Source organism: Lygodium microphyllum, chromosome 4 (assembly GCF_053477565.2).
Source record: "Lygodium microphyllum isolate KBCC chromosome 4, Lygodium_microphyllum_v1.1.10, whole genome shotgun sequence".
Lineage (NCBI taxonomy): Eukaryota > Viridiplantae > Streptophyta > Polypodiopsida > Schizaeales > Lygodiaceae > Lygodium > Lygodium microphyllum.
Window position 1 is genome coordinate 155,020,664 of NC_141138.1, and position 24,553 is coordinate 155,045,216.

The 24,553-nt window shown below is 46.5% G+C and overlaps 1 protein-coding gene across 6 annotated transcripts in view; it reads left to right on the forward strand.

Moving 5' to 3' along the window:
• Positions 1–24,553, forward strand: part of LOC148037805 (uncharacterized) — a 231,536-nt gene that overhangs the window by 17,703 nt on the left and 189,280 nt on the right. For 2 of the 6 annotated variants that reach the window (XM_087676760.1, XM_087676758.1), the window contains exons 2-4: positions 21,775–21,846; positions 22,015–22,145; positions 22,736–22,771. In XM_087676760.1, the coding sequence (XP_087532886.1) occupies positions 21,775–21,846; positions 22,015–22,145; positions 22,736–22,771 (239 nt within the window). Of the gene's footprint in view, positions 1–21,774; positions 21,847–22,014; positions 22,146–22,735; positions 22,849–24,553 lie in introns of those variants that run through there. The other 4 variants (XM_087676761.1, XM_087676762.1, XM_087676764.1 and 1 more) reach the window with 4 other exon arrangements.

Here is a 24,553-nt window from a genome sequence, read left to right on the forward strand (position 1 = left end):
CCAACTCCTCCTACTTTTCCCCTCTAGGTACCACTTATCACATAGAAGTTCTTCTGTTGTGGCCATGGTCATATGAAAGTGGTGGGATAGGTAGAGTTTCTACTTCTCCTAGAGGTGGGGATCTTTGTGGTCTGCAAATTGAGGGGTGGAAAAGCCCACCTACTTGCACCACCAGATGGATAGAACTATGTCTTCTTCTTTTAGTATTCTCACTCACGGGCATGATTGCTAGCTCTGGTCAATGAGGTTTTGAGGGATCCCAAGTAGCAAACTGTGCCTCTTAGTGACCGAGAGAGGCAAGACTAACACAAGTGGCTGGGATGTTGGATGGACATCAATTGGCAGTGTAGGATTGAGGTTTTGCACCTCAACATCATCTTTCAAGTCTCTCCTGAGTGGATCCTAGCGATGGATGTGATCGAGTGGCCACTTGGCCAAGTTGCCCAATTTTATAAGATGATAAAGTCTTGTCTCTCTAGCTTGGCTCATAGATGCCTTGGTTGTGCAACCAAGAGCGTCTATTACTCCCCTTGTATACCATAGGGCTACCATGGGAGAATGGAGTTCTTCCTCTAGGCCTACGGCAAAGCCCCACACTTTCTCCTCCTCCTCAGCTTGTGCCACGTTAAATAGGAGCCTGTTTAGCAACCACTAGCCCTATCCATGAGTTTACACCTTGCATCTTGGAATGTGCATAGCCTTCACTATAGTTGGGCACGTGGTCCCACAAAGTTGATTGTCAGGCAAGAGCTACAACCAACCCTCTTTAGACGGATTGACATCTTACTTCTTTAAAAGCATAAGCTCTCCCCAACCTAGGCCAGTAGGGTGGGTGGAGGAGGTATTTCCAAGCAAATTGCACACCGATTGTGTATTGAGCTAACAAAAGCATTACATGCTGAATTGCCACTTAAACAACCCCAAAAATGCGTAATTAATGGAAACCCTAAATTGGTGTGTGGTTTGAGTGAGTTTTAAAATGGTGCACAATATGAGGTCCCTAAACTTTCTATAAATAGGATACTGGCCTCCATTGAGTTCAATCTCGTTTTTTTGAGGTTTTAGGCTCTCTAGCTTCACTATCCACACCTTGTTCGTGGAGGACATCCTAGCAGCTGAAGCTACCTGTTGCTGTCTACATCCATCAAACGCCTATTTCCAGCCTCTATCACGCAGTCTACATCGATTTCTGTTGTGTTTGCTGATCAGCCACATCGTCTATAGCTGGTGACTTACTAAACTGCTGTGTTTGTGATTTGCGGCTGCTGTTTGGACTGCCACGTCATCACACTTTCGTTTTTTACTGCCATCAGCCTGTCACATCATCATACTTGCATTTTTGCTATTGTCAACTTGCCACGTTATCATTAAAATTTGCATTTTCTCTTTTTCTTTCTCCTCCGCTTGTGTGACACTGATCTGACACGGCACACTGTTGTGTTTGCTGTTGTTCGATATCTAGAGGCTGCTTTATTGCTTTCTAGGATCCGTCAAGAGTACGACACACTCTCCTGCTTAGCACCTCTGCCCTAGTCCTTGAGACACGAGAGTTCGGGGTATAGTTTTCATTCCTGCATGGTTTGTTTGTTGCATGAGCATTGTATATTCAGCATTTGGTGATTTATTCAAATTTCCATTGTGTTAATTGTCTTTGAGTTACCCTAGCCCTAACTGTATTCTTTTGAGTTTATGCTTTGTCATACACTTTGATTTATGTTTTTGCATTAGGGTATTTCTTCACATGGTGTCAGAGCAAGGTTCTCTTTTATGAAACCTTGGCCTTTGATCTGGAAGCTTTTTGCAAGAAGTAGGAACAACAGGAGGAAGAGATGACTCCGAACACATCTTCACCACATCATCGTGATGGTCTTGAGCCTAGCACATTGAGACACACGATGGACTGGGCTTCATAGCTTGCTCCTTGATCCGACATGGTCAGAGAGTCTTCGAACTACCATGGAGTCTATAGGCCATACGAGGTCTCACGAGCCAAATATAATCTCATCCTCATGTATTGAGCTCAACAGCAGATTGAAGGTAGATTTGAGTTTTTCCTTTTAGATTCTGTGTACCGGTCTAATGATTTTATAGGAAGTAGGATTGCCACGCTTGATGGTATCTGGTTAGTACAATCCAATACTAGTACGGTACTAATCAGACTAAAAAATCTTGGACCTACATCCAATAAAAAGAAAAAACATATAATTTAGAGTCTAAACTTAATGTTTGGACTTAAAACATACACTTAGAGATTCAAGTCAAAAGTAAGTGCAAAAGAGAGTTGAAACAAGACTCAAATGTAACGAGTGTGACCCCAAGAGTATAGTATGAGTCATGACTTATGATTCATGAATAATGAAACTGGCAACTTTATTGTGAGTCAAATATGCAATCTCATACAAAAGATATACAAAAATGGATTGAAATAAAAGCCATGCTAAATCCGAATCAAGATACATGATCAAATTACAAATTCCTAGGCTCTAAGTACTCATATCGCTCTTGGAATCAGAGGTAGAAGCATCCTTTTTGTCGGTTGAAGAGCCATTACCCTCCTTAACAAAATCACTCTCACTAATGACATTGCCCTCCTCATACTTGAGCTCTCTAAGCTTTATGTGAGAGGTAGTGATAGGTATATTCTCATGGGCCGAACTAGGAGTGCTTCTCAAGCCACTCCCACATCCTATGTAGCATCTAAGGTCCCTACGAGCATCATGGGCAGTTGATGTGAATGCGGAAGTGGAAGCTCCATCACTAGTGATGCAAGGACGAACAACACGGGCTTGGCATGCACGTTTGCGAGAGACCTATAATCTATCTCCTCGAGATTCAAATAAAGTTTCCTAAATACTTTCTTTTTCTCCAAGTCCATCTTGTGAGTCACACTTTTAAGTGTGCTGGCAGAAAGCTTAAGCACATCCACATAGGAAAAGTACCATGATGCCTTCCTCCAAGAGCTCATAAATTATAGCAATCAAAGGGGCACCACTTTTGCATCCACCATTTGGTGGAAGTGGGAATCATTGGTGAAGCCTCTTTTTGTGTGGGATTCATTTGGCTACCAATCGCCCCACCTCCAAAGAGTGGTTGTACATATTCTTACACAAGTTTGAAAATGTATTCTCTTTTTTCATTTTATTCTAGTTACAACTTACAAATTAAAAGTTTAAACTTATTTTTTCTTCACATGGTTTAGGATTATTTGTTAAGTGGATGTGAGAGGAATCGGTCCGCCTATTCCCTCATGCACACCAAAATTCGTAAAAAGCTTAGCACATGGCAATTGGAGCAACTAGTTTATTGTCACTCCGATTTACACATGCTACGTAATATGCACGAGATGTCTATGGCAAGATAGATTTACCCAATTTTTATACTTTTTAGTTCATACCTTTATTAATAAGTTATGAATAATATTTAGAGATATTTCATTTTTTTAATCTTAGGTTTTCATCCTTTAAAGGCCTTTGGAAGAAAGGCATTGTAGTCGGCAAGGATATTGGCATCCATGAAAGAGGGTTTTTTGAAGGTGGGATGTAAGAGTGCCACGAACCCATGGATGAGTCGCTTCATTCACTACTATCTCTTTATCATCGAAAAGAAAATATCCTCTCTTTTAGGGGTGGTTGTGAGAGGGTGAGAGGATCGAAGCTCAGCTGAGAGTGCAGTAGACAGTGTGGAGAGTGAAGCACGACACCCAATGCAATATACTGAAAGAGTGTAAGTTGAAAGTACAAAGTACCACCCTTAAACCTTAGGGTTGTAGGGGGTGTTCACACCCATGATAAGTGCTCGCCTTAAGTGTGTAGCATAAGCACATATGAAAGAAGACAATAAGTGTGGGGGGAAAAACCTCTTGTACTGAGAGTAAAAAGTGCCCCAGTTTCCTATTGATCACCGACACTCCTTTGTGAGCGTAGGCGTGAGTGAAACCCAACAAACCCCCGTGGAATGAAGAGTGATCAAAAGTACAAGCATCATCCGCCACCAAAGGAGATCAAATTTAAAGCATTGTGAAATGCTTCAAATTTATCACAAGGAAGAGCTTTGGTGAAGATGTCTGCCACATTACTAGTGGTAGGACAATACACAAGGCTGATATCACCTGCATGTAGCCTCTCTCTGACAAAGTGATAATGTATCTCAATGTGTTTCGTGCATGCATGAAACAGTGGGTTCCGTGCCACTGCAATGGCACTTTGAATATCAGTGATCAAAGGAGTAGGCTCCATAACAGATACATCCAGATCGGCTAGCAAGCATCTAATCTATATGTATTCAACTGTGGTAGTGAAAGATTGTGTAGCATAGAAGGCGGGCGTTGGTCATAGGTAGTGCCCTAGTCGCAGTCAGGAAGGTAGTAGGGGCTGGTGGAGACACAGGCTGACTGAGCAGGAGCAGGGCAGCTCCAGCTAACAGTGGACAGGGGGCAGATCTGGTACTGAGTGGGGACTCCTAGAGATTGAGAAGAGTTGAGAAGCTGAAGCTTTGATACCAAATGCGAGAGGGTGAGAGAATGAAGCTCAGCTGAGAGTGCAATAGATAGTGTGGAGAGTGAAGCATGACACCCGATGCAATAGACTGAAAGAATGTAAGTTGAAAGTACAAAGTATAACTCTTAAACCTTAGGGTTGTAGGGGGTGTTTACACTCGAACACAATAAGTGCCTATAAGTGTGTAACATAAGCACATATGAAAGAAGACTAAGTATGGGGGAAAAAACCTCTCGTACCGAGAGTAAAAGTGCCCCGGTGTCCTATTGATCATCGACACTCCTCTGTGAGCATAGGCGTGAGTGAAACCCAACAGTGGTATCCAAGATGTCACTACATAGGTGCAAGAGGATAAAGCTTTAGAGGTGAAAAGAAAGAGAGTGAGATTGTGTGATTCTAAAATTGAAAAGAAATATGATTTTAAAATTAAAAAGAAACTTGATACATTAAAAAAAAAAGAAAAAATAAAAAGAATACCACAAAGAAGATGTCTTCCCATCCAAGATGGTTAATGATTGTATCTCCTCCATCGCAATGGCCATAAGATGATAGAGAAGGCCAATAGTAGTCTCCTATATGTCTGTGTCATGCGAAGCACCTTGTAGATGGGAGTGATAGCAATGACAATGCCTCTCACGTCCATCTAGAATTCCTCCTTTAAGCAAAGCCCTTGAACGGCCTTTGCTTCCACATGGCTTGATGTGGACTCCCCTTCAAGCCACTCCTTGAATTCATCTGATATAACTGTTTTTTGGAGCTTGTTGCAAACGTCATAGAGACGCTCGAGGAGAAGCCACATGGCTGCAAACTGAGTCTTTGAAGGCTTCTTCAACTCCAAGTCTAAGTATGAGTGATGAATTGCAAGAACTTGGACCTTGGAGTTGACGAAGCCAATGATTCTACAAGCATTGTTGACAATTCTTGCTATCTACTTCAACTTGCCTATGGACGGAAACTTGGCCTCAAGTTTCCGTTCCATAGATGCATAATTTGAGGCATTGTGTGTGACAACTTGCACAACATTTTGCGACCCAACCTTTCAAGGTTACACATAATGAAGTTAGAATAAATTTGGGAGGTTAAAAGAAAAGAGAGTGTGCAAAATAATGCATTTATAAGCATTACCTCAATGATGACTTGCCGTATGTACTGATTTTTTTTTTTGCAAATAAGGTGTGGCTAATTATATTACTCCAGAAAAAAACTTGAATACAAAGAAGTGCTCATGCTCAACAGACCAAGCTGGAGCTGGTGAAAGTCACAGATACATCATATATACAAGCCTGTCAAGGCGGTCTGGGGGGGATAGGGGGAAGAAGCCATGGGGGGGGGGGGGTGTATCGCCATCTGGGGCTGCCTACCTGCATCACGAATAACAGGTCCTGGCCGCCCCAAGTGCGCATGGAATGACCAGGGAGCTCCTGACGAGCCCTGGACTTGCCCTGCACCTGATCCCATCGGCCTTAAAGGGAGTGGATGATGGAGGTCCAGAGCTTTGCTAGGGTTGCATGTACTGAAGGTCTCTCTCCTCTGAAAGCCACCTGACACCGTGCTTTCCAGATATGCCAACCAGTGAGACTCCCTATGATTTTCCATATCTCAGAGCGGTCTGCTGTGGGCTCCAGTACCTGGTGGATGGGTAGAGCCTCTAAACCCACCATTGTGCACAACCCTACCTCGATCATGAATATCGTGTCCTGCATCCCGGCCTCATACAGAAGGTGACGGTCCTGGCTGACGGCTTGCCAACAGAAAGCACCCCAAGAGATACATCCAAGGATGGGTGCTATGCAGCGCATGATGCGGCATACTCCTCTCCACACGGGCTGTGCCGCCTCACACGACCAAAGGCAGTGCTTTGGGGTTTCCATCGACTGCTGTGTGCAGCACTTGCAAACTCCCTCCTTCTGCATCTGGGCAAGCCAGCTTCCCACCGCCAAGTCTCCATGTGCCACCAGCCATAAAAAATACGACACCCTCCTCGGCCTCCAGCTGTCCCATAGGTGGCGCTAGAAGGCCAATCGGAACGGCTCTGTGATGCTGTGCTCCGCCCAGTGCCTGCTACATGACGGCGCCCAATCCATGTCCTCTTGCATTAGTACGTGTCTGCCAATCCTGGCGGTGTACTCCAGGAACCTCGGTGGCTTCTTGGCGACCACAGTGGCCGGCCAAAGCTACTCTCTCGGTTCCCACTCCAGCTCATCAAGTGGCCTTCCTTCCCATATCCAGAGGTGCTACTCCTTGAGCTCCTGCCAAAAGACCAAAGGGTCCAGCTGCCATATCTTCCCTTGAAGGCCAACCACCCGGATCCTCTTCCATGAAAGGACAATTATCCCCTCGTCTTGCTGCCCTCTGTCAAGAGCTAGATGCCCCCCCTCCTGCACTATGAAAAAATTCCCAAGTGGAATGCCACCTACTCTTCCTGCCACCTGTAAAGGGATGCCTGCTCGTGAAAACTTGGCGGCCCATACCTCCCCGGACTCGGCTCTCGGATCGGGGGAGCAAGCCACTCCTGAGGTATTGCTGCGTCTATCTCCCTTCTCCTCAGCTTCACTCATCACTGGCAACCTGATGCTTGCTTTAGCACCTCCTCGTCTGCCATTCTATACACCTCCCGCCATGTCCTGATTGTACGAGCTGGGCCAGCCTCCCAACCAGCCCACTGAATGTGGGGGCGCTCGCTGATCTGTGTTCCTTCCCTTGACCTGGGGGTTCCAAATCACCAGTTGACGGTCTATCTCCTCCTGGCAGCCTGGGGGGCTCTGGATAAGGACCTTATGGAGGCCCTGCCACACACGGAGCAAGCTGCATAGGAAGGGTGATCTGGGGGGGGGGGGGGTGATCTGGGCTGTCGTGAAGATCCATCTCAGGGACGGCCTCCACTCACCGCCAAGCCTCGGTCTAGAGTCCTGAAGACCCTCCTGCAATAGGACCTTCCAGGTCTGCCCTCTCGGTGTGAGGCCGCAGACAACTAGCTTGCCCAGGAGGGCCATACTCTGATACTCTGGGTCTATGATCCCAAGCCCTCCCTCTGACCGATGTCGTATAATGGTCGCTCACGCCACCTTGGCCCTGGAATCCCTGGAGCCATCTGACCCGGACCAAAGGAAGCTCCACACTAGGCGGCGAAGCTGTATTACATAGGAGGAGAAGAAGCACCAACACGAGGTGATGTACTAGGCTGTCGCTAAGAGGACTTGGTTAACAACCAGGGCTCGGCCGGTTAGTGAGAGGCGAGCCGTGCTCTAGTAGGTTAGCTTCCTTCAAATCGAATCGAGGACTGGAAGAAACTACTGGGCGGGAGTGATGTCGAGTCCCTGGAACCCTAGGTACCGGGCGGTTTGTCCTCTGCTCATCCATCTAAATCCCAGGTGGATGCCCCACTCTGTGCTAGAGTCCGGGTTTGTGAGGAAACCAACTGACTTTCGCCAATTGATTTTTGCTTCCGCTGCAGTGTAGAACACCTCAAGAACCAACCTCACTCTCTTCAACATCAATTCGTCGTCCTCTATGTAGAGCGTTGTGTCATTTGCATACTCTGAGTCTAACAGCTTGGTCTCCTCTCTTGCTGGAAGTCGGAGGCCACGTAAACCGCTCACACATGACCTGAGGAAGTGAGACATCGCCTCTGCAAAGAGAAGGAACAGGTATGGGGCCAGGGGGCAGCCCTGTCGGTGAACTGATCTCTCCAGCCGAAATTCCTCCCCTTGCCTCCCTCCTATGAGAGCCCTGTTGGTGGCCGATCTGTAAAGTGCGGAGACCTCGAAAATCCAAGCTTGGGGAAACCCAACCTTACCATGGTGCCCTCTAGGAAATCCTAGTCCACCCTGTCATAGGCTTTCTCAAAATCCAAGAGTAGTACGGCCAGTCTCTGTCCACTGTATTGGGCCCACTCTGTCGCCTCAAAGAAGGTGAATACATTGTCCAGGATGCTCCTATCCTGGACAAAGCTTGTCTGCGTGTCGTGGATAATGTCCGGAAGCAAGGGGCGTAGTCGCCTACCAATCATCTTTGCCAGTGCCTTATAGGCCACTGACAATAAGGTGATCGGTCTCCACTGGGAAAGCTCCAACCGGTCTCCCACTTTGGGGAGAAGACTGATAAGGCTTGCCGATAGACTCCCTGGCATCTGTCCTGAAGTGAAGATCTCCTGAAAGGCCATTAGTAGGGGGTCCTTCACCACTTCCCAGAAGGTAGCGAAGAAAGCCTTAGAGAGGCCATCCTCTCTCGGGCATTTCTGCCCGTCCTGTGTATGGACAGCCTCCTCTAGTTCCTTCTCTGTGAAGGGGGCTAGGAGGGAGCGTCCCATCTCCTCTGTGACAAGGGATGGGATATTATCGCAGACCTGCTGTCTACATCGCTGTCCTCTAGCTGAGGCTGTCTCTTGCTGGAAGAGGCGACTATAGTAATCGGTAGCAATCTCCATCACCTCGTCTGGGCTAGAATGGGCTCTCCCATATTGATCTTGGAGGTTGCATATCTGATCTCTAGAGGTGCGAGGTTGGTGCACCTGAAAAAACTCCTTGCATATCATGTCTCCCTTCCGTCCCTAGAAAGCTGCTGACGTGCGGAAAGAGAACTCAGGGCGCTTGTCCTCTAGGCCAGCAATGGCTGCTCGCGCACGCACCTCCTATGCGTGGAGAGTGAGATCCCCTGGTGCCACCTGTAATAATCTCTCCGTGGCTGCAAGGTCCCGCCGGAGTGCTCTCTCCTCCTCCCAACTCTGCTGCCTGGCCTGTATGGCTGCCTCTTAGCAAATCCTGCTCGACTCAGCTAGGGCCTTTGCAACCTCCTCTGCAATTTGGCTCCTCTTGCCCCACTCTTTGGTCCAAATCCGCTCTATTTGTCTCGTCACCTCCTCCCTCCTGTAGATCAAGTCAGGGATCCGACAAGATCGTGAGTCTAGGGCAGATGCTGGGGGATCTAGTGTCAGGAGAACCGGGCAATGATCGGACAACGTGGTGCCCGCCAACAGCCCAATCTAGCCTTCCCGAGAGCCACCTCACTCTCCCACATAAAACCTATCCAACCGCTCCAGTAGGACTCCACCTAGCCACCTGTACCCCCAAGAGAAGTCCAACGACCTCCCCCTCCTGTGGAAGGCAAGGTCTCTCTAGGCATCGTGTGCTCCTACTGCCAGTAGAAACACCTCCCATGCCTCTTGCTTCTCCCCGGCCATGCCCCGGTAGTTTCTCCCTCTGCCTTGCTGGTCCTTCAAAGCCTCCAGGTTGTTGAAGTCTCCTCCAACAATCCAGGAGTCCACCTCTGGGAGTCCTTCCGCGATATCCACCCAGAACTTGCTACATGTCCTAACCTCTGTAGAGGCATAGATATTAAGGAATCCAAGGCACAAGTCCCCAATATCCAATTTGATCCATAGCACCCTCCCTGCCACTATCGTCCTGTGATCTCGAACACAAGCGGTAAGACTCGGACCAATAGAGGTGCATACTCCTCCACTCCTACCGTGGGCACCTATGGCATGCTCCCAGTAAGTGTGCGAGCTACCTGGGAGTGCCGTATGTACTGATATATGAAGGAGCCAGTGGTTCTCCTTTCCCTTGTGTCGGCATCCACCACTCCTAGGAAGTATGTGCCAAGTAGGTAAGAGACGAGGATGTTGATGTTCCCCTCATTTTTGTGGTCACCCCATCCATTGGATAGGATAGAGCATCCGTATCTTGCCCAACCTACATGCTTGGGCTCAAGGGACTTGTCAATCCTCTCTCTCTCTCCTCATTGAGTTTCTTGGTATGCATGTCATTGAATGTGACGCTATACCATCTCTTGCATGGAGTGTTTGCAGTAATGGCTCTCACCATTCACTTCCATTGATTCACTTTGAGGATATGGAAAGAAAGATTGCACTCAATTATGGTGTGTGTGATTTCTATTCGTGCTTTCCTTTGCCTCTCCTTAAGAAAGGAGAGAGGACCAGAAACTTGCTCCATTGCTTGGGCAAGAGTAGCTTTCCTTTTGGGCATAGATCCCTACACATGATGGGATAGAAGAAGCCCCTCCAATGAAGGAAATGGAGATGCTTGGAGAGGGATCTTTTTCCGCATCCGAGACCTCATTATCGGGAGAAACCACCTCCGCACTTGCACTTGAAAGGTCTTTGTGTTGCTTCGATGGTGAGTTTTTTGACGACAATCTTCATAGATAACGTTAGGAATACTGGGGCATGGTGTGGCCTCCCTTCCTAATTTGCAAAGGTGGATGAGAAGGTGACGCATGAGATTTGGAGCTTGTGTTGGGTGTAAAGTCCCTTCGGGTGTAAAGTCCCTTAATCTCCATATGTATAAACTTATACGGGTGTGAACACATCCTTATTTGTATCCTAACATATAAATACATTTTATTCTTTGTGTACCAAGGCTTGATGGTACACTCTTCTTGGGATTCTCACTCTCACACTCAACACTGCTCTTGCTTCATTTCTGACTCGCATTTCATTGCGCACTCATTTTAACAAACTGGTATCAGAGGTGCAACAAGAGTGTGTGCATTTCGCGAGGACAGTGTGAGTCAATTTAGCTCACGAGCATGAAGAAACATTAGGCGACAGTGTTTTAGACTCGTTTTTTGCTCAAACAGGTCAGACGAAGCCTTTCAAGGCCAGCATAGGTCAAGTTGTCACGTTTTCAATAGGCATGTGTAGCGTGTCAGCAGGCGTTCATCAAAGGAGGTAGGCAGTAGCTCAGTAGTTAGTCGTCACAGGCAGGCGATAGGTCATCGATTGGTTCCTCGTCATGTTCTTAGTCAGGCGTAGGCAACACAGGTCAACATCTAGCTTTTTTGTCACGTTTTGGGTAGTTTCTCATCAGATTAAAAAAAAAAAATCTGCAAGTAGTCCCAATGCTCATTGACAGGGGTTCGGATGTGTAAGCACAATTCTCAAATTTGTGCATGTTTGTGCCTGAAATTTGGTGGGTTTTCCAAATTTGATAGTATTCATGCATAATAGTGACATTGGACCCGGAAATTGCAGAAATTGTGCACATTGGCCTCCAAAATTTTGGGGCTTTTTGTTGGGTTTGACTCATGCCTACGCTCATAGAGGAGTATCGGTGATCTTCAGTAGGTCACTGGGGCACTTTTTATTGTCCGTGCGAGAGGTTTTTACCCCTAGATTTATTTCTTTTATTTTATGTGCCTATGTTACACAGTTTTAGGCATTTATCATGTTTCACACTCTTCGGGTGTGAATGCTCTCTTACAACCCTAAGGTTTAAGGGCTGTACTTTGTACTTGCACCTTACACTTCAAACTATTGCATTGGGTGTCGTGTTCTCACACTCTACACTGTCAACTGTACTTTTAGCTGAGCTTCGATTTGTACTTCCTCTCACATTTGGTATCAGAGTTCAAGTTCAGCTCAGCCAAGACATCTCGGCCATCGTCAGTAGCTTCTCGGTCTTCATCAGCAGCTCCACCGCCACTTGAGCCACTAGCTCACAACTTCAGCTTCTTCCATCTGGTCCACGAGTCTCCATAGCCCTCCTGGCCAGCACCGCTAGCACTGCTAGCACCGCCAGGACTCCACAGCGCCTGCACCGCCGCTCCATAGGCAGCATGTCTGCCTAAAAGCGCTCAGTTCTCTAGGACTGCCGCCTAAGCAGGCGACGCCTTCGCTTGCAGCGCCCCCTGCGTATTTCACCTCCAGTCCGAGCCCTGTTGCACCCCTGCCCAGAGCGCCAGCACCAGCACAAGCGCTTGCCAGCTCTGTGCGTTGCCACTATAGCCGCCCACCAGCTGCTAGTGTGACTGCCTCATAAGTTACCTGGCTTTGGTCCAGTGAGCTGCCAGCAGCCTGCCTGTCTTGCTCAATTTGCCCCGTTTGTATGCCACCTGCACCTTTGCTTTCTGGTTTGCTAGTTGAACCGCCATAGGTCCGCTCGTCAGTTGCTGACGTAGCCTGGTTTGCACCACCTTCAGTCACCTCCACAGCCAGCTCAGTCCATATCAGAGGTAACAAACAATAAAAATTTATCAAATTTTAATTCACATTTAATTCTCCGGAAGGGGCTTTTTGCCTGGGCAGGCAATCTCAGTTCTAGCACGTGTTTGGGACACAATTACTGCAAAGATTTTGTGCATTTTGGGCCAGACATTTGGAGCTTTTGCAGTCAGCTCAATGATTGACAAATGTACATCTATGTTAGTTTGCAATGGACTGATTTCGTGCATTTTGGGACAAGAAATTTTGGGGCTTTTGTATTTTCAGTGCTGTTGAGTACTTATTGCACCTTGGATAGCATGCATTTTAGACAATTGTTGACAGAGTGTGATTAAATTTGCTGATTACAGTAGCAAAGCACTTGCTGTAATTTTTGAAAATTCTGAGATTTTTAGGTTGGTCCAGCTTGAGATATTGCTCTTTTGCTCTCTGATCAGTGATATTTATCATAGCAAATCAGGGAGGTGATGTATTTACATATATATCCAAGGAGGATAGGTTGGATGGCAACAACTATTCCCTTTGGTCCTTCATGCTGAAGAATGTGTGGATTGCAAAGAATCTTTGGGATTATGTCAGCGGTGAAGAAGTTAGGCCTGGAGTTGTGGCTCTTGCTACTCCTCCTCCAGGAGGATGTGGACAACGGGCAACTCAGCCTGTTTAGCTTGCTCCAGCTCAGCCACTTCTCCAGAGATTAGCAGCACAAAAGGCATGGGATACACAGGATGCACAAGCTTTGTTGCTGATTGCATTGGTAGTTCAACGGTCTATCATCCCTCACATTCGGTTTGCAACTTCTTCACGAGAAGCATGGATGACCTTAGAGTAGATGTTTGCTGGAAAGAATGACACACATCTCTTTCTTGAAGAAAGAGCTTGAGACTATAAAGATGGATGAGGGTGATTCTGTGGAGTATCATCTAAATAAAATTCAGGACTTGTGTGAGCAGCTTATGAATGTAGATGACATGCACAGTTGATAGTTATTACCTTGAATTCATTGCCACCCTTGTACTTGGTCTTTCATACGGCCTTGAATCTCACCATGAGGATTTTCCCACTGCCACTTACTTTTCTTTAGTTGGTTAGTTTGCTCTTAATGGAAGAGCAGACACGAAAGAATAGTGGTGTGGATGTTATAGCTAGTGAGTAGGTTTTTATGGCAAGGCAGAAGGGTAAGGGCAGCCATGCAAAAAATGCACCGTAGAGCTTTGGCACTTCATAGGGCAGCAAGAAAAAAGGGGCGTGCAAGCCAAGAAGGGAAAGTGCCACTATTGCAAGAAGCTAGGACACTGCATCACTGAATGTAGAAAGCACATAGCGAAGGAGAAAAAGGAGTCAAGGATGTCTGTTTGTGATGCATCTTCTACTGCCATTGAGTCCGTGTCCTTTGTTGCAGATAGGGAGACTACTGTTTTTATACATGTAGTTATAAACCTTCTTGGGCTGATAGAGCATTTAGCTCTATTGAGGATGCGAGCACATGATTTTTTGATAGTGGTACTTCCAAGCATATCACATCTCACAGATATTTGTTTGCTTCTGTTATTGTAGGCCCGGTTGGCAAGTCTCTATAGTGTGCCAACAATGCATCATACCCTGTTAGAGGCATTGGGAAGATTGTGTTGATAGCCATTGCTGGCTCTATTCTCTGCTTGCAGGATGCCTTGTTTGTGCCAGGCATAAAGAAGAATTTGTTATCTATTTCTTCTTTGGCCAGGTGTGGTTTGCAGGTCACCTTTGATAATGACAGATGTATGGTGAGAGATAAGGAACACATGACTTTGGTTTTAACTGGCACTCTATGTCATGGGTTGTATGAGTTGGATGCTTGTTTAGTTGATTAGTTGGTCTATCTAGCATCCACTCTCACTCCTGCTATGTCGTAGGTGGAGTTATGGCATGCTCGTATGGGGCATGTAAACTATGGTAGCTTGATGCTTATGCAATGTACACACATGCTTGATGGTTTATCTCTCTTGGAGAGACCTCCTGAGCATATATGCGAGGGATGTATTTTGGGAAAAATGCATCATTTTTCGTTTCCCCATGATGTTACTTTTAGAGCAACTGCGAGATTACAGATTGTGCACTCAGATATATGCGGTTCTATGCAAACAAATTCATTGGGTGGCTATTACTATTTTGTCACTTTCATTGATGACTTTACTCGTTTTTATTCGGTCTACTCTTTGGTGAAAAAGTCAAATGTGTATGATGCATTTTTGGCTTTTTTAGCACTAGCTGAAAATCAATCTGGCTGTAGGGTAAAGACTCTTCGTTCCGATTGGGGAGGGGGGATACATGTCCTGTATGCTGAATTCTTTTTTGAAGTAGAAGGGCTTTGTTCATTAGTGCACTATTGCTTATATTCCACAGTAAAATGGGATTGTAGAGAGGAAGAATCGGTCAGTCATGGAGATGGCCAAATGTATGTTGAAAGCAAAGAGCTTGCCGCACAGTTTTTGGATGGAAGCAATTATGTGTGCTTGCCATGTCTTGAATATGTGCCCCACCAAAGGCATTAAAGAATGTCACACCTTTTGAGGCTTGGAATACTCGGAAACCTTGTGTTGGGCATTTTCGTACTTTCAAGTGTCTTGCATATGCACACATTCCCAAGATACTAAGGAAGAAGTTGGATAACAAGGTTGTTAAATGCATTTTTATGGGGTACGTGCCCCACTATAGTGGAGGCTATTCACATTTCTAGGATGGAAGGTATAAACTCATGGGGAGACTTGTGACTAACCGAACAAGCATCTGTTCGGTGTGGAAGCTGTTGGCGAAGAAGAGGAACTATGAGGCATACGTATACACTTTGGTTCCGGCCTGGATGGTGAACTCCATTTCCCCATGGTAGCCACCATGGGGGTGATGGATGCGCCTGGTGGTACCACCAAGGCGTCTATCAACCAGACTGAGAGGTGAGACTCTGTACATTGGTATAAATGGGTAGCCTGTGCCAGAGGCCACTCGATCACATCCATCGATGCTCTCCACTGCGGAGGGGATCGAAAGATAATGCTCAGATGAGGATCGAGGGGCGGTAGGGTGGTTGGAGGCACCCAGTGGGTGTTGGGGGGGGACTAGTAGCTCTAGGTGAAGGGGGGTGTGGACCAGGGTCGGAGGGGGGGGTTGTGGGCCCTTGGGTGATACGGCTGGTGATGCCTTTGTGGGGGGGTGGATGTGTAGACTTATGTACCTGTCAGGTAGGGCGAGGAGGGGGGGCCGCGTGGTGCTTTGCCAGGGGGGTGATCCTCGCCCTCCTGCTCCTTGCCGTGGGATTGGAGCTGCCTGCGGCCCCCCCCTGCCGTCTCCCTCTCTCTTGTCTCTGTACTCATGTGAAACCGTCCATATCTACATGTAGGCCTGTCGACGAAGCCGCCCTAGCTCCGAAGCGTGTGCAGTCTACTACTTGGTGCCCAAAGTCATGGCATCGCAGGCACCACCCTGGCTGCCCAGTCACAATGACTTGCTCCTTGAAGGACTGTCCGACTGTCTCAATCTCTAGGAACTGTGGAATATTCTTTCTCTCTTTCACTGCCACCTGTATCTTTGGGACTCCTGCGGCTGTCACTGCGTTCGCGAAAGAGGTGGGAAGGACAGTGTAGAAGAGCCTTCCGAAGTCTTCCACCAATTGGCGATACTCTATCGCTAGTTCGGGGAAGAGAAGGATAACTGGGTGTCTAAGGAACTTGTTGTGGAGCGCAAATGCCTCCATTGTGAAGCCATTGTACCAAGGGACCATGTGGATGCCCCCTTCGTGGAAGCATAGGGTGAACTTGCCAGTAACTCACGGGCTACGTGAGCCTAGGTGAGTCGAACCATGAAGATCCCTTGACCCATTAGAACCGCCTCCACTATCTGCGCTGTGCCGATGCGCAGCGTGGATCGAAGCCAATCCCGAAGCTGGGCCTTGGATGAGGAGTGACCTACTACTTGACCAAAGATTATTGTTTCTTTAAGCTCCAACTTTGCGGCACGGACGGCTAAGAGTTGTTTCTCAGAGAGGACAACACGCAAGTTGTTTGACTAGGGGGCACTCACAGAATGCATCGGTGTCTAACCAGAGGTTTCCATTGTGTGTTTCTACTGAGAACCTACCAAACACACTGCTGCGCTGCCGGAGGGAGAGGGGAAGTTGCTGCAGAGGGAGGGAGCAACTAGAGTGAAGGGGGGGGGGGGGGGTGTTGGGCACCCAAGTAAGCCGGCTCGCAATGGCCACAGTGTGGGTGTTGGGCCTGTCAGACGGGGCCGAGCTTTAGTACGAAAGAGTCAGAGGACCAGGGCAGAGAAGGTAGGGGGGGTTAGGGCGGATGAGACGGGGGTTCAGGCCCTCAGCTGGGGGGGATAGGGCGAGTTTAGGGTGGGGCGAGTTGGCGGGGGAGGAGGAAAAAACAGACGGCAGGCATACACTGCACTAGGGGGTGGTCGCGCCAAGGGACGGGTAGAGCAGCAGGCGGGGTCAGTGCTAGGGGGGGGGGGAGTCATGCCAAGGACAAGGCGGGAGGGAGGTGGAGCAGAAGGTGGGGGAGTAGGCAGGGGGTAAGCGCAGCAGAAGGCGGGAGAGGACAGGTGCGATGGGGGGTGGAGTAGGAGTGTGCCACGGGATAGTGGTGGGGGGCGAGGGAGCAGCGGCGCGTTGGCATGAGCCGTTTTTAACCTTCTAGAAGATATGACACCAATGTTTGAGCTCCCCCAAAACACAATTAATTAATGAGAAACCCCAAAAAGGGAAGTTGTCCGACAGAGTTTCAGTGGTCCCCAAAAAACCCTAATTCTTTGGGGCACCCTTCAACATCTATAAATAGGTAGGCTGTTCCCATTTATCCTTATTCCTGTCTGTGGAGGTTTCACACCCTTGAGTGCAGATTTCAGCCATTAGTCTATCTCTACGTGGCTGTTCAGTCTTTGAGGCTGCTGCCATCTCTCCATCAGCCCTTATAGTGCCCTAGCGCCTTACTCCAAGTTGTCTCCCACTGTCTCGCACCCTTCAACATCTATAAATAAATAGGCTGCCCCCATTCAGCCTTATTCCCGTCTGTGCAAGTTTCACACCCTTGAGTGCAGATTTCAGCCATTAGTCTACCTCTACATGGCTGTCTAGCCTTTGAGGCTGCTGCCACCTCTCCATCAGCCCTTGCAGTGCCCTGGCGCATTTCTTCAGGTTTTCGCCCACTGTTTAGCGCCTTCCTCCAGGCTGTGTTTGGCATCTTCCAGCCATCACCAACATCTTCATCGACTCCAATTGCTTATGTTTGGTGTCTCTTCCTCCAAGTGACAGGTGCTGGTGCTCCTCCTCATCTAGGCAACATCCACAGTTTGTGTTTACACTCATCTGGGGGCCGCCTTCCATCTCCACAGCTTCTCCTACTTGCGTTTGGTACTTAAGGCCCTTTTGGCATCATCGTTTTGTAGACTGCACACTCTGATTGGTGGTGACAGACTTGAGATCTGTGTCCGGTGGACGTTACTCTGGGACACATTGCTCTGCCCTTGAGTATCTATACACTCTTACATTCATTTGCAGTATTCATTCACTTCAGAGTTGTATTCTTCTTTCCCTTCTTCTGTTTGTGTTTGAGTTTTGAGTTTTGCGTTTAGGGTTTGAGTTATGCTTTTTGTGTCTGTGTTTGTCTCTTTTTGTTTTTGTTGTGGTCGTACACTCTGTGTTTCCTCGGTGCAAACCCTAGCAGTTTTCTTCACACAAACTGGCCAAATGTTACTCCAATTTACAATGAATGGGTTGGTGTCTGAATTCCCTGACAATTATACAAATTTTCAGGTACTGAATTCAATGTACGATGTCTTCTCCTATTAGTGCAGGTCCCAAGGTGGCTATCAAATCCTAATTTTTGTAGAAATATAGGGTTTATAGTAGAAATTATCTTGCTATCCACCAAATATGGCTATGATTTGCTCCAAATAGTTGAGAAATGCTGAGAATGACCAAGCAAAGGCTGGAGAAGGTGAGAGAATGCTAGAGAGAGAGAAAATTCATGGAGAAACCCTATAGATTGGTTGGTGCCTCTCTCTCTCCCTTAGCCTGAATGAATTGAATTCCTCTCTCCAATCTCCAGAAACGTTTTTCACTCTTGCATGGGTATTTTTGCCAAGTGGCAGTCCTCCAAATTTATTTTTTAGCATTATCCATTCATTTAATTAATTTTCAAAAATAAATAATTCTAAAAGTTAATTTCAACACTTTTGACCTTGCCCAAAATTAAATGTACCCATCCATAATTAAATTGGCTAGGCCATTTGCAACTTGGAGTAGTCCTCAACCTCTGTTGACCCTTAGAATAGCATTAACTAATTAATCAATGCTAGTCCCTAGTGTCATCATTGATACTTATTGGCCAAACAAGAGTGCTAGGGTCAAAACTGATACAACTGACCCCCAAAGCCCAGTTGGCATAACTTATCACAACTTTTGCCCCTTTGACACCCATTGCATCCTCAGGGTCCTTGGCTGATTATCATGAAATAACTGACATGTGCATCATGTGTGTTAAATAACCTTGCACATTTGATTAATAACTTAATCAAATGTTATTGGCAAGATTAAAGCATCTCAAAATTTCACATCCCTTTGACAAATAGATAGGCTGCAAACCACTTAGCCCAATCTTGTTTTTGTAGATTGCTAGTGCCATAAGTTTGTTGTCAAATGTCCACATTTTCAAGTTGTGCACTTTTGTTTTTTGTTGGCACCTGCTTTCCACTCGAGGGCCTAGGTTTCTTGAGAAAGTATGTAGCTTTGATACTATGTATGGAAATACTTGTTTACAGATAATAAATGTAATCGTACAACAAAGCACAAAGTTGAAACTGATAAATAATATAGTCAGGATTAGGGTAACTCAGAGACAATAAACATTGAAGAAGATAATGAATGAATGAATGCTGAATATATGTATGATGCTCAATGCAGCAAACACTATGCAAAGGTGAAATACTAGCCCCCAACCAAGATCGGGGCAGAGAGTGACATTGAAGAAGATAATGAATGAATGAATGCTGAATATATGTATGATGCTCAATGCAGCAAACACTATGCAAAGGCGTAATATTGGCCCCCAACCAAGATCGGGGCAGAGAGTATGAGCTAGAGAGTGTTGTACTCTGATGGATCTTGAATTGTAGTAGATAGCCATTGAAGGGCTTGGTAGCATGGCAGCAGCAAATGCAGCTCTGATGATGGCTGGATCAGTGAGACAGACCAGCACACTAGGGAAGAAACAGCAAAACCTTGATAATCTGATGACGTGCTAGGCAGGTGCAGTGTGCAGTTAGTAAGATGCAGCAGAAATTGCCACATGGCAGGCTGTACAGCAATTGGAACAGTCAAACGCAGGGCTGAAAGGCCACATAGAGCTAGTGACAGTTTCCAGGGTCTGAACAACAATAGTAGATGATGATCAGGCAGTAAACACAGGTTGAATCAGGTTGCACTAGTAAACACAGGTTAAATCAGCGACTCAAACTAAAATATCCTTTGTACAAGGTGTGGACAGCAGAGTTGTGGCACTAGTAATCTGCAGAAATGAGATTGGGCCATGTGGTGGGCAGTTTATCTATTTATAAACGGATGGGTCCTCCCAAATTAGGGTTTGGCTTATGGGACATAGACACTTTCTAGGAAAAATTGGGCTTGAGCTATCTTGACATTCCCTTCTTGGCTCCAGTTTTGGGCATGAGAGGGGATGTTGAGATTATAAACTGATTAGCTCTTTTTTAGACCCCCAAAACTCAAAATAACCAAAATTCTATTAAAAAGAAATGTGATCCTAGAGAGTGTATGATGAGGTGTGGGCAAGTTGGAAGAGCCCTTAAGGTAGCTGTTCCTTGCTGTATGATGAGGTGCAGCTCATGTTTGGGGAAGCGATTGCAGTAATTCTCTTGGGGCTGATAACACAGCAATAGGGAGTCTTCACGGTTAGAGACCAATGCCGAAACAACAGCACAATCAGTCCAGTGCGCATGTGTCTGGGCAGAAAAATGATGATGTGGGAGGTCTTTGATGGAGTCAACCAGCTGCACACTCATGTTTGGATCAGATGTGGCAGGCAGGATCAGCAGTGAAACTAAGGCAGCACCAGTTGCCTCAGCTTTTGGAGCTGCTGTGAGTTGATACAAGGAGAAATGCAGATATCAGGATGGGCGATGAAGGCTGATGGTCAATGGGAGGGATGGTGGTGATGGCTCTAGGCAGGAAATCTTGGAATTGTGGGCAAGCCACAATTCCCTTCTCTGAAAGGTTTTGAGTGAGTTTTCCTTCCAAAGTTCTGTAATACATTTCATATAAGTAATTGTGTCAAATTGTGTTTCACAAATAGAATAATTGTCCTGCAGCTGAGAATGAGGCAAATACGGCTGTAGTGCTGTGTAAGCTGATGCCACAATGGCTGGTAATGTATACCTGGACCCTACCTCCCCTTTAGCTGCTGCCCAGCCAAGTCTTTGGGCAACAAACCAGTGGTGAGGGGAACACCCAACTCTAGGATATAGTACACATATTATATGATCTGATGCCATGATCACAGCCCATCAAAACCATATATTGCAGCACAAATTGAGGTTAACAAGCAAAACCATCACTCTGCAGAGTGGTACAAAACTGTCTTTTCGTAGAAAGACACCATCCAGCCTAGGGTAGGACCTTCCAATCCCTCGAGATTGGGTTGTATGTGATCACACTCTATTCGTGGTCAATAGGGAATTTATTGGCTCAAAGCTCCTCTAAGCTTCCTTGAGCCTTAGGAGCTGTCCTATATAATAGGGGTACTTATCACTTGGCCCTTTGCCCTCTCAGGTGCTTGAGTGATCAAAAACCAAAAACACCTACCTCCCTCTGGAACATAAGACCCCCACCCGTACGTGAGTTTTTCCACACTCCGTAGAGTGTTAGAGAGCATTGGGTTGGGGACTTCAACATCTCGAACCATTGTAAGCCACAACTTATCCGTTTGTGCAAGCACAGAATCATAAGAGCCATAATTCATTAGTTACAAATCCAAAAGCAGTCATAACCATAAAACATTTTTACCACACTTGTCAATATATGCGATGCAAAAAATCCATCCCCTCCATCAATCCCCGTGTTCCTTCCTAAAAAGCCTTTACTCTTATGTGTAACTTTTTGAAATATCATAGTTCGTATCTTGTATTGATCTAATTTTACTAGTATGTTATGAAAGATGCATTAATTCTGCCAGAGACTTCAGAGGAAATCATTATCCAAAAGTAGGTTTTAATTACTTATACCTTTGAAATTATGAAGTGAACAATGTGCTTTGTTTTTCTTAAATGCAGATCATTGTCAGGGCATCTCGGAAGTGGAAAGACTTTGGAAGTGCTTGCAATTTTACTGATAGAGATGCCATGGTATTACTCATAAATATTTCATGATAATGTTCTACTTGAATGTGTTTTTAATCATTTTAGGCAACCAGAGCTAAAGATGGAATTAGACAGCACGAAACACCATCTATTACAGCATGAAAGAGCACAAACTATGCAGCTCACTCCATGTTATATTGGGAATTCTATCAGGAAACATTTAGCAGTGGAACAATGGAGTGTCGTCCATTCAGGGATCAGTCATATGACAAGGCAATTGCAGAGCAGGAAATTGCAATCCAGTCTGTGCCAATCATGAAAGAAATATCAGCTCAAACTACACAGTTAGGATTTTTAGCACTAGCTTGTATAATGAAAGCTCTAGTGTTGTAAATTCATGCAAAATGATGGTTTGGAAAACAGATCATTAAAAAGAAAAACTAATGTTTGAAGATACATCACTCCTATCAAATAAAGGGAAAAGTAAAGTTTGAAGATATGCAATTCTTGTCAAACTAAAAGGAATCCTTTTAGTTGAAATGTAGACGTGGTCTTGACTGTTGCATATCCAGAGGACAAATAAACTTTAGTGGCCTTGAGTAGGCATTTAGAGTCCTCATCTTTGACGTCATTTGCTGAGGTGGGACTGCAAAAACAAGTGCATTTTGTCTGTCTGTTTACTTGTTTGGTTTTGTGTCTCCCATGAATGGTGGATGACATCTGTATGATCTATGACCACATAGGGAAGTTGCAATGGAACATCCCCCCAGAAACCAACCTGCACACAAAACGCACAACACAAGTTATACCCATGACATAGAATTGTAAATATGATGGAAATGGATAAAAGTCCTGGTTGGGATGACCTCACTAATTAATTCTTGAGGCTTATGCTACTCATTTGATGAAACCCTTGACAACCATTTGTCAACAGGTTCGGGAGACCGGGATTATGCGTGCATCATGGAAGGTAGGAGTTATCAAATTGATTCTAAAAGTACCTTTGCTGCTGATGTTGAACCATTGGAGACCAATCTCTTTGATGGGGTGTGTATAAAATTTTCTCAAAAGTGACAGCTAATTGTCTTCACAAACATGATGGATGTTGACTATGCAAAGCACTCCAATCAAGAGGTGGTGCTAGTTCAGTTTGATTTGGAAAGGCCTTTGATTTTTTTTTTTTTGCAAATAAAGTGTGGCTAATTATATTACTTCAGAAAAAAGCCCTGAATACAAGGAAGTGCTCATGCTCAACAGACTAGCTGGAGCTGATGTAGAGTCACAGATATATCAGATGTACAAGCCTCTCAGGGAGGTCTAGGGGGGATGGGGGCAAAAAGCCATGGAGGGGGGGTGTATCGCCATCTGGGGCTGCCTGCCTGCAACACGAGAAACAGGTCCTGGCTGTCTTAAGTGTGCATGAAATAACAACGGAGCTCCTGACGAGTCCTGGACTCGCCCTGCACCTGGTCACATCGGCCACGGAGGAAGTGGATGATGGAGGTCCAGAGCTTTGCTAAGGTCGCCTATACTGAAAGTCTCTCTCCGCCAAAATCCTCCTGATACTGCGCCTTCCAGATATGCTATCCAGTATGACTCCCTATGATCTCCCATACCTTAGAGCGGTCTGCTATGGGCTCCAGTACCTAGCGGATGGGTAGAGCCTCCAAACTGACCACTGTGCACGACCTTGCCTCAATAATGAATATCGTGTCCTGCATCTCGGCCTCATACAGAAGGTGACGGCCTTGGCTGACTGCTTGCCAGCAGAAAGCTCCCCATGAGATACATCCAAGGTTGGGTGCTATACGGCAAAGGATGCGGCATGCTCCTCTCTACACAAGCTACACCGCCTCACACGACCAAAGGCAGTGCTTTGGGGTTTCCAAAGGCTACTGTGTGTAACGCTTACAGCCTCCCTCCTGCATCTGGGCTAGCCAACTTCCCACCACCAAGCCTCCATGTGCCATTAGCCATAAGAAATACGATACCCTCCTCGGCCTCCAGCTATCCCATAGGCGGCACTAGAAGGTCCGTCAGAAAGGCTCCATGATGTTGTGCTCCGTCCAGTGCTTGCTACGTCACGGTGCCCAATCCATGTCCTCCTGCATCAGTACGTGTCTGCCAATCATAGTTGTATACTCTAGGAACCTCGGTGGCTTCTTGGCGATTGTAGTGGCTGGCCATGGCCACTCTCCTGGATCCCACTCCAGCTCAAGTGGCCTACCCTCCTAGATCTAGAGGCACTACTCCCTGAGCTCCTCCCAAAAGACACAAGGGTCCAGCTGCCATGTCTTCCCCTAAAGGCCAATCACCCGAATCCCCCTCCATAAAAGGATAGCTATCCCCTCATCTTGCTGCCCTTTGTCAAGGACCAGACGCTCCCCCTCTTACACGGTGAAGAAGGTCTCCAATTGAGCGCCGCCCACTCTACTTGCCACCTGTAGGGGAATACCTGCTGGTGAAATCCTAGCGACCTATACCTCCCTTGGCTCTACTGGCTCTCGTATCGGGGGAGCAAGCCACTCCTGAGGTATTGCTGTATCTATCTCTCTTCTCTTCAACTCCACTCCTCTTTGGCAACCTGATACTCATTGTAGCACCTCCTTGTCCACCATCCTGTACATCTCTCGCCATGTCCTGATGGTACGAGCCGGGCCGACCTCCCAACCAGCCCATTGGATGTGGGGGCGCTCGTCAATTTGTGCCCCTTCCTGATCTTTGACCCGGGGTTTCTAGATCACGGGCTGAT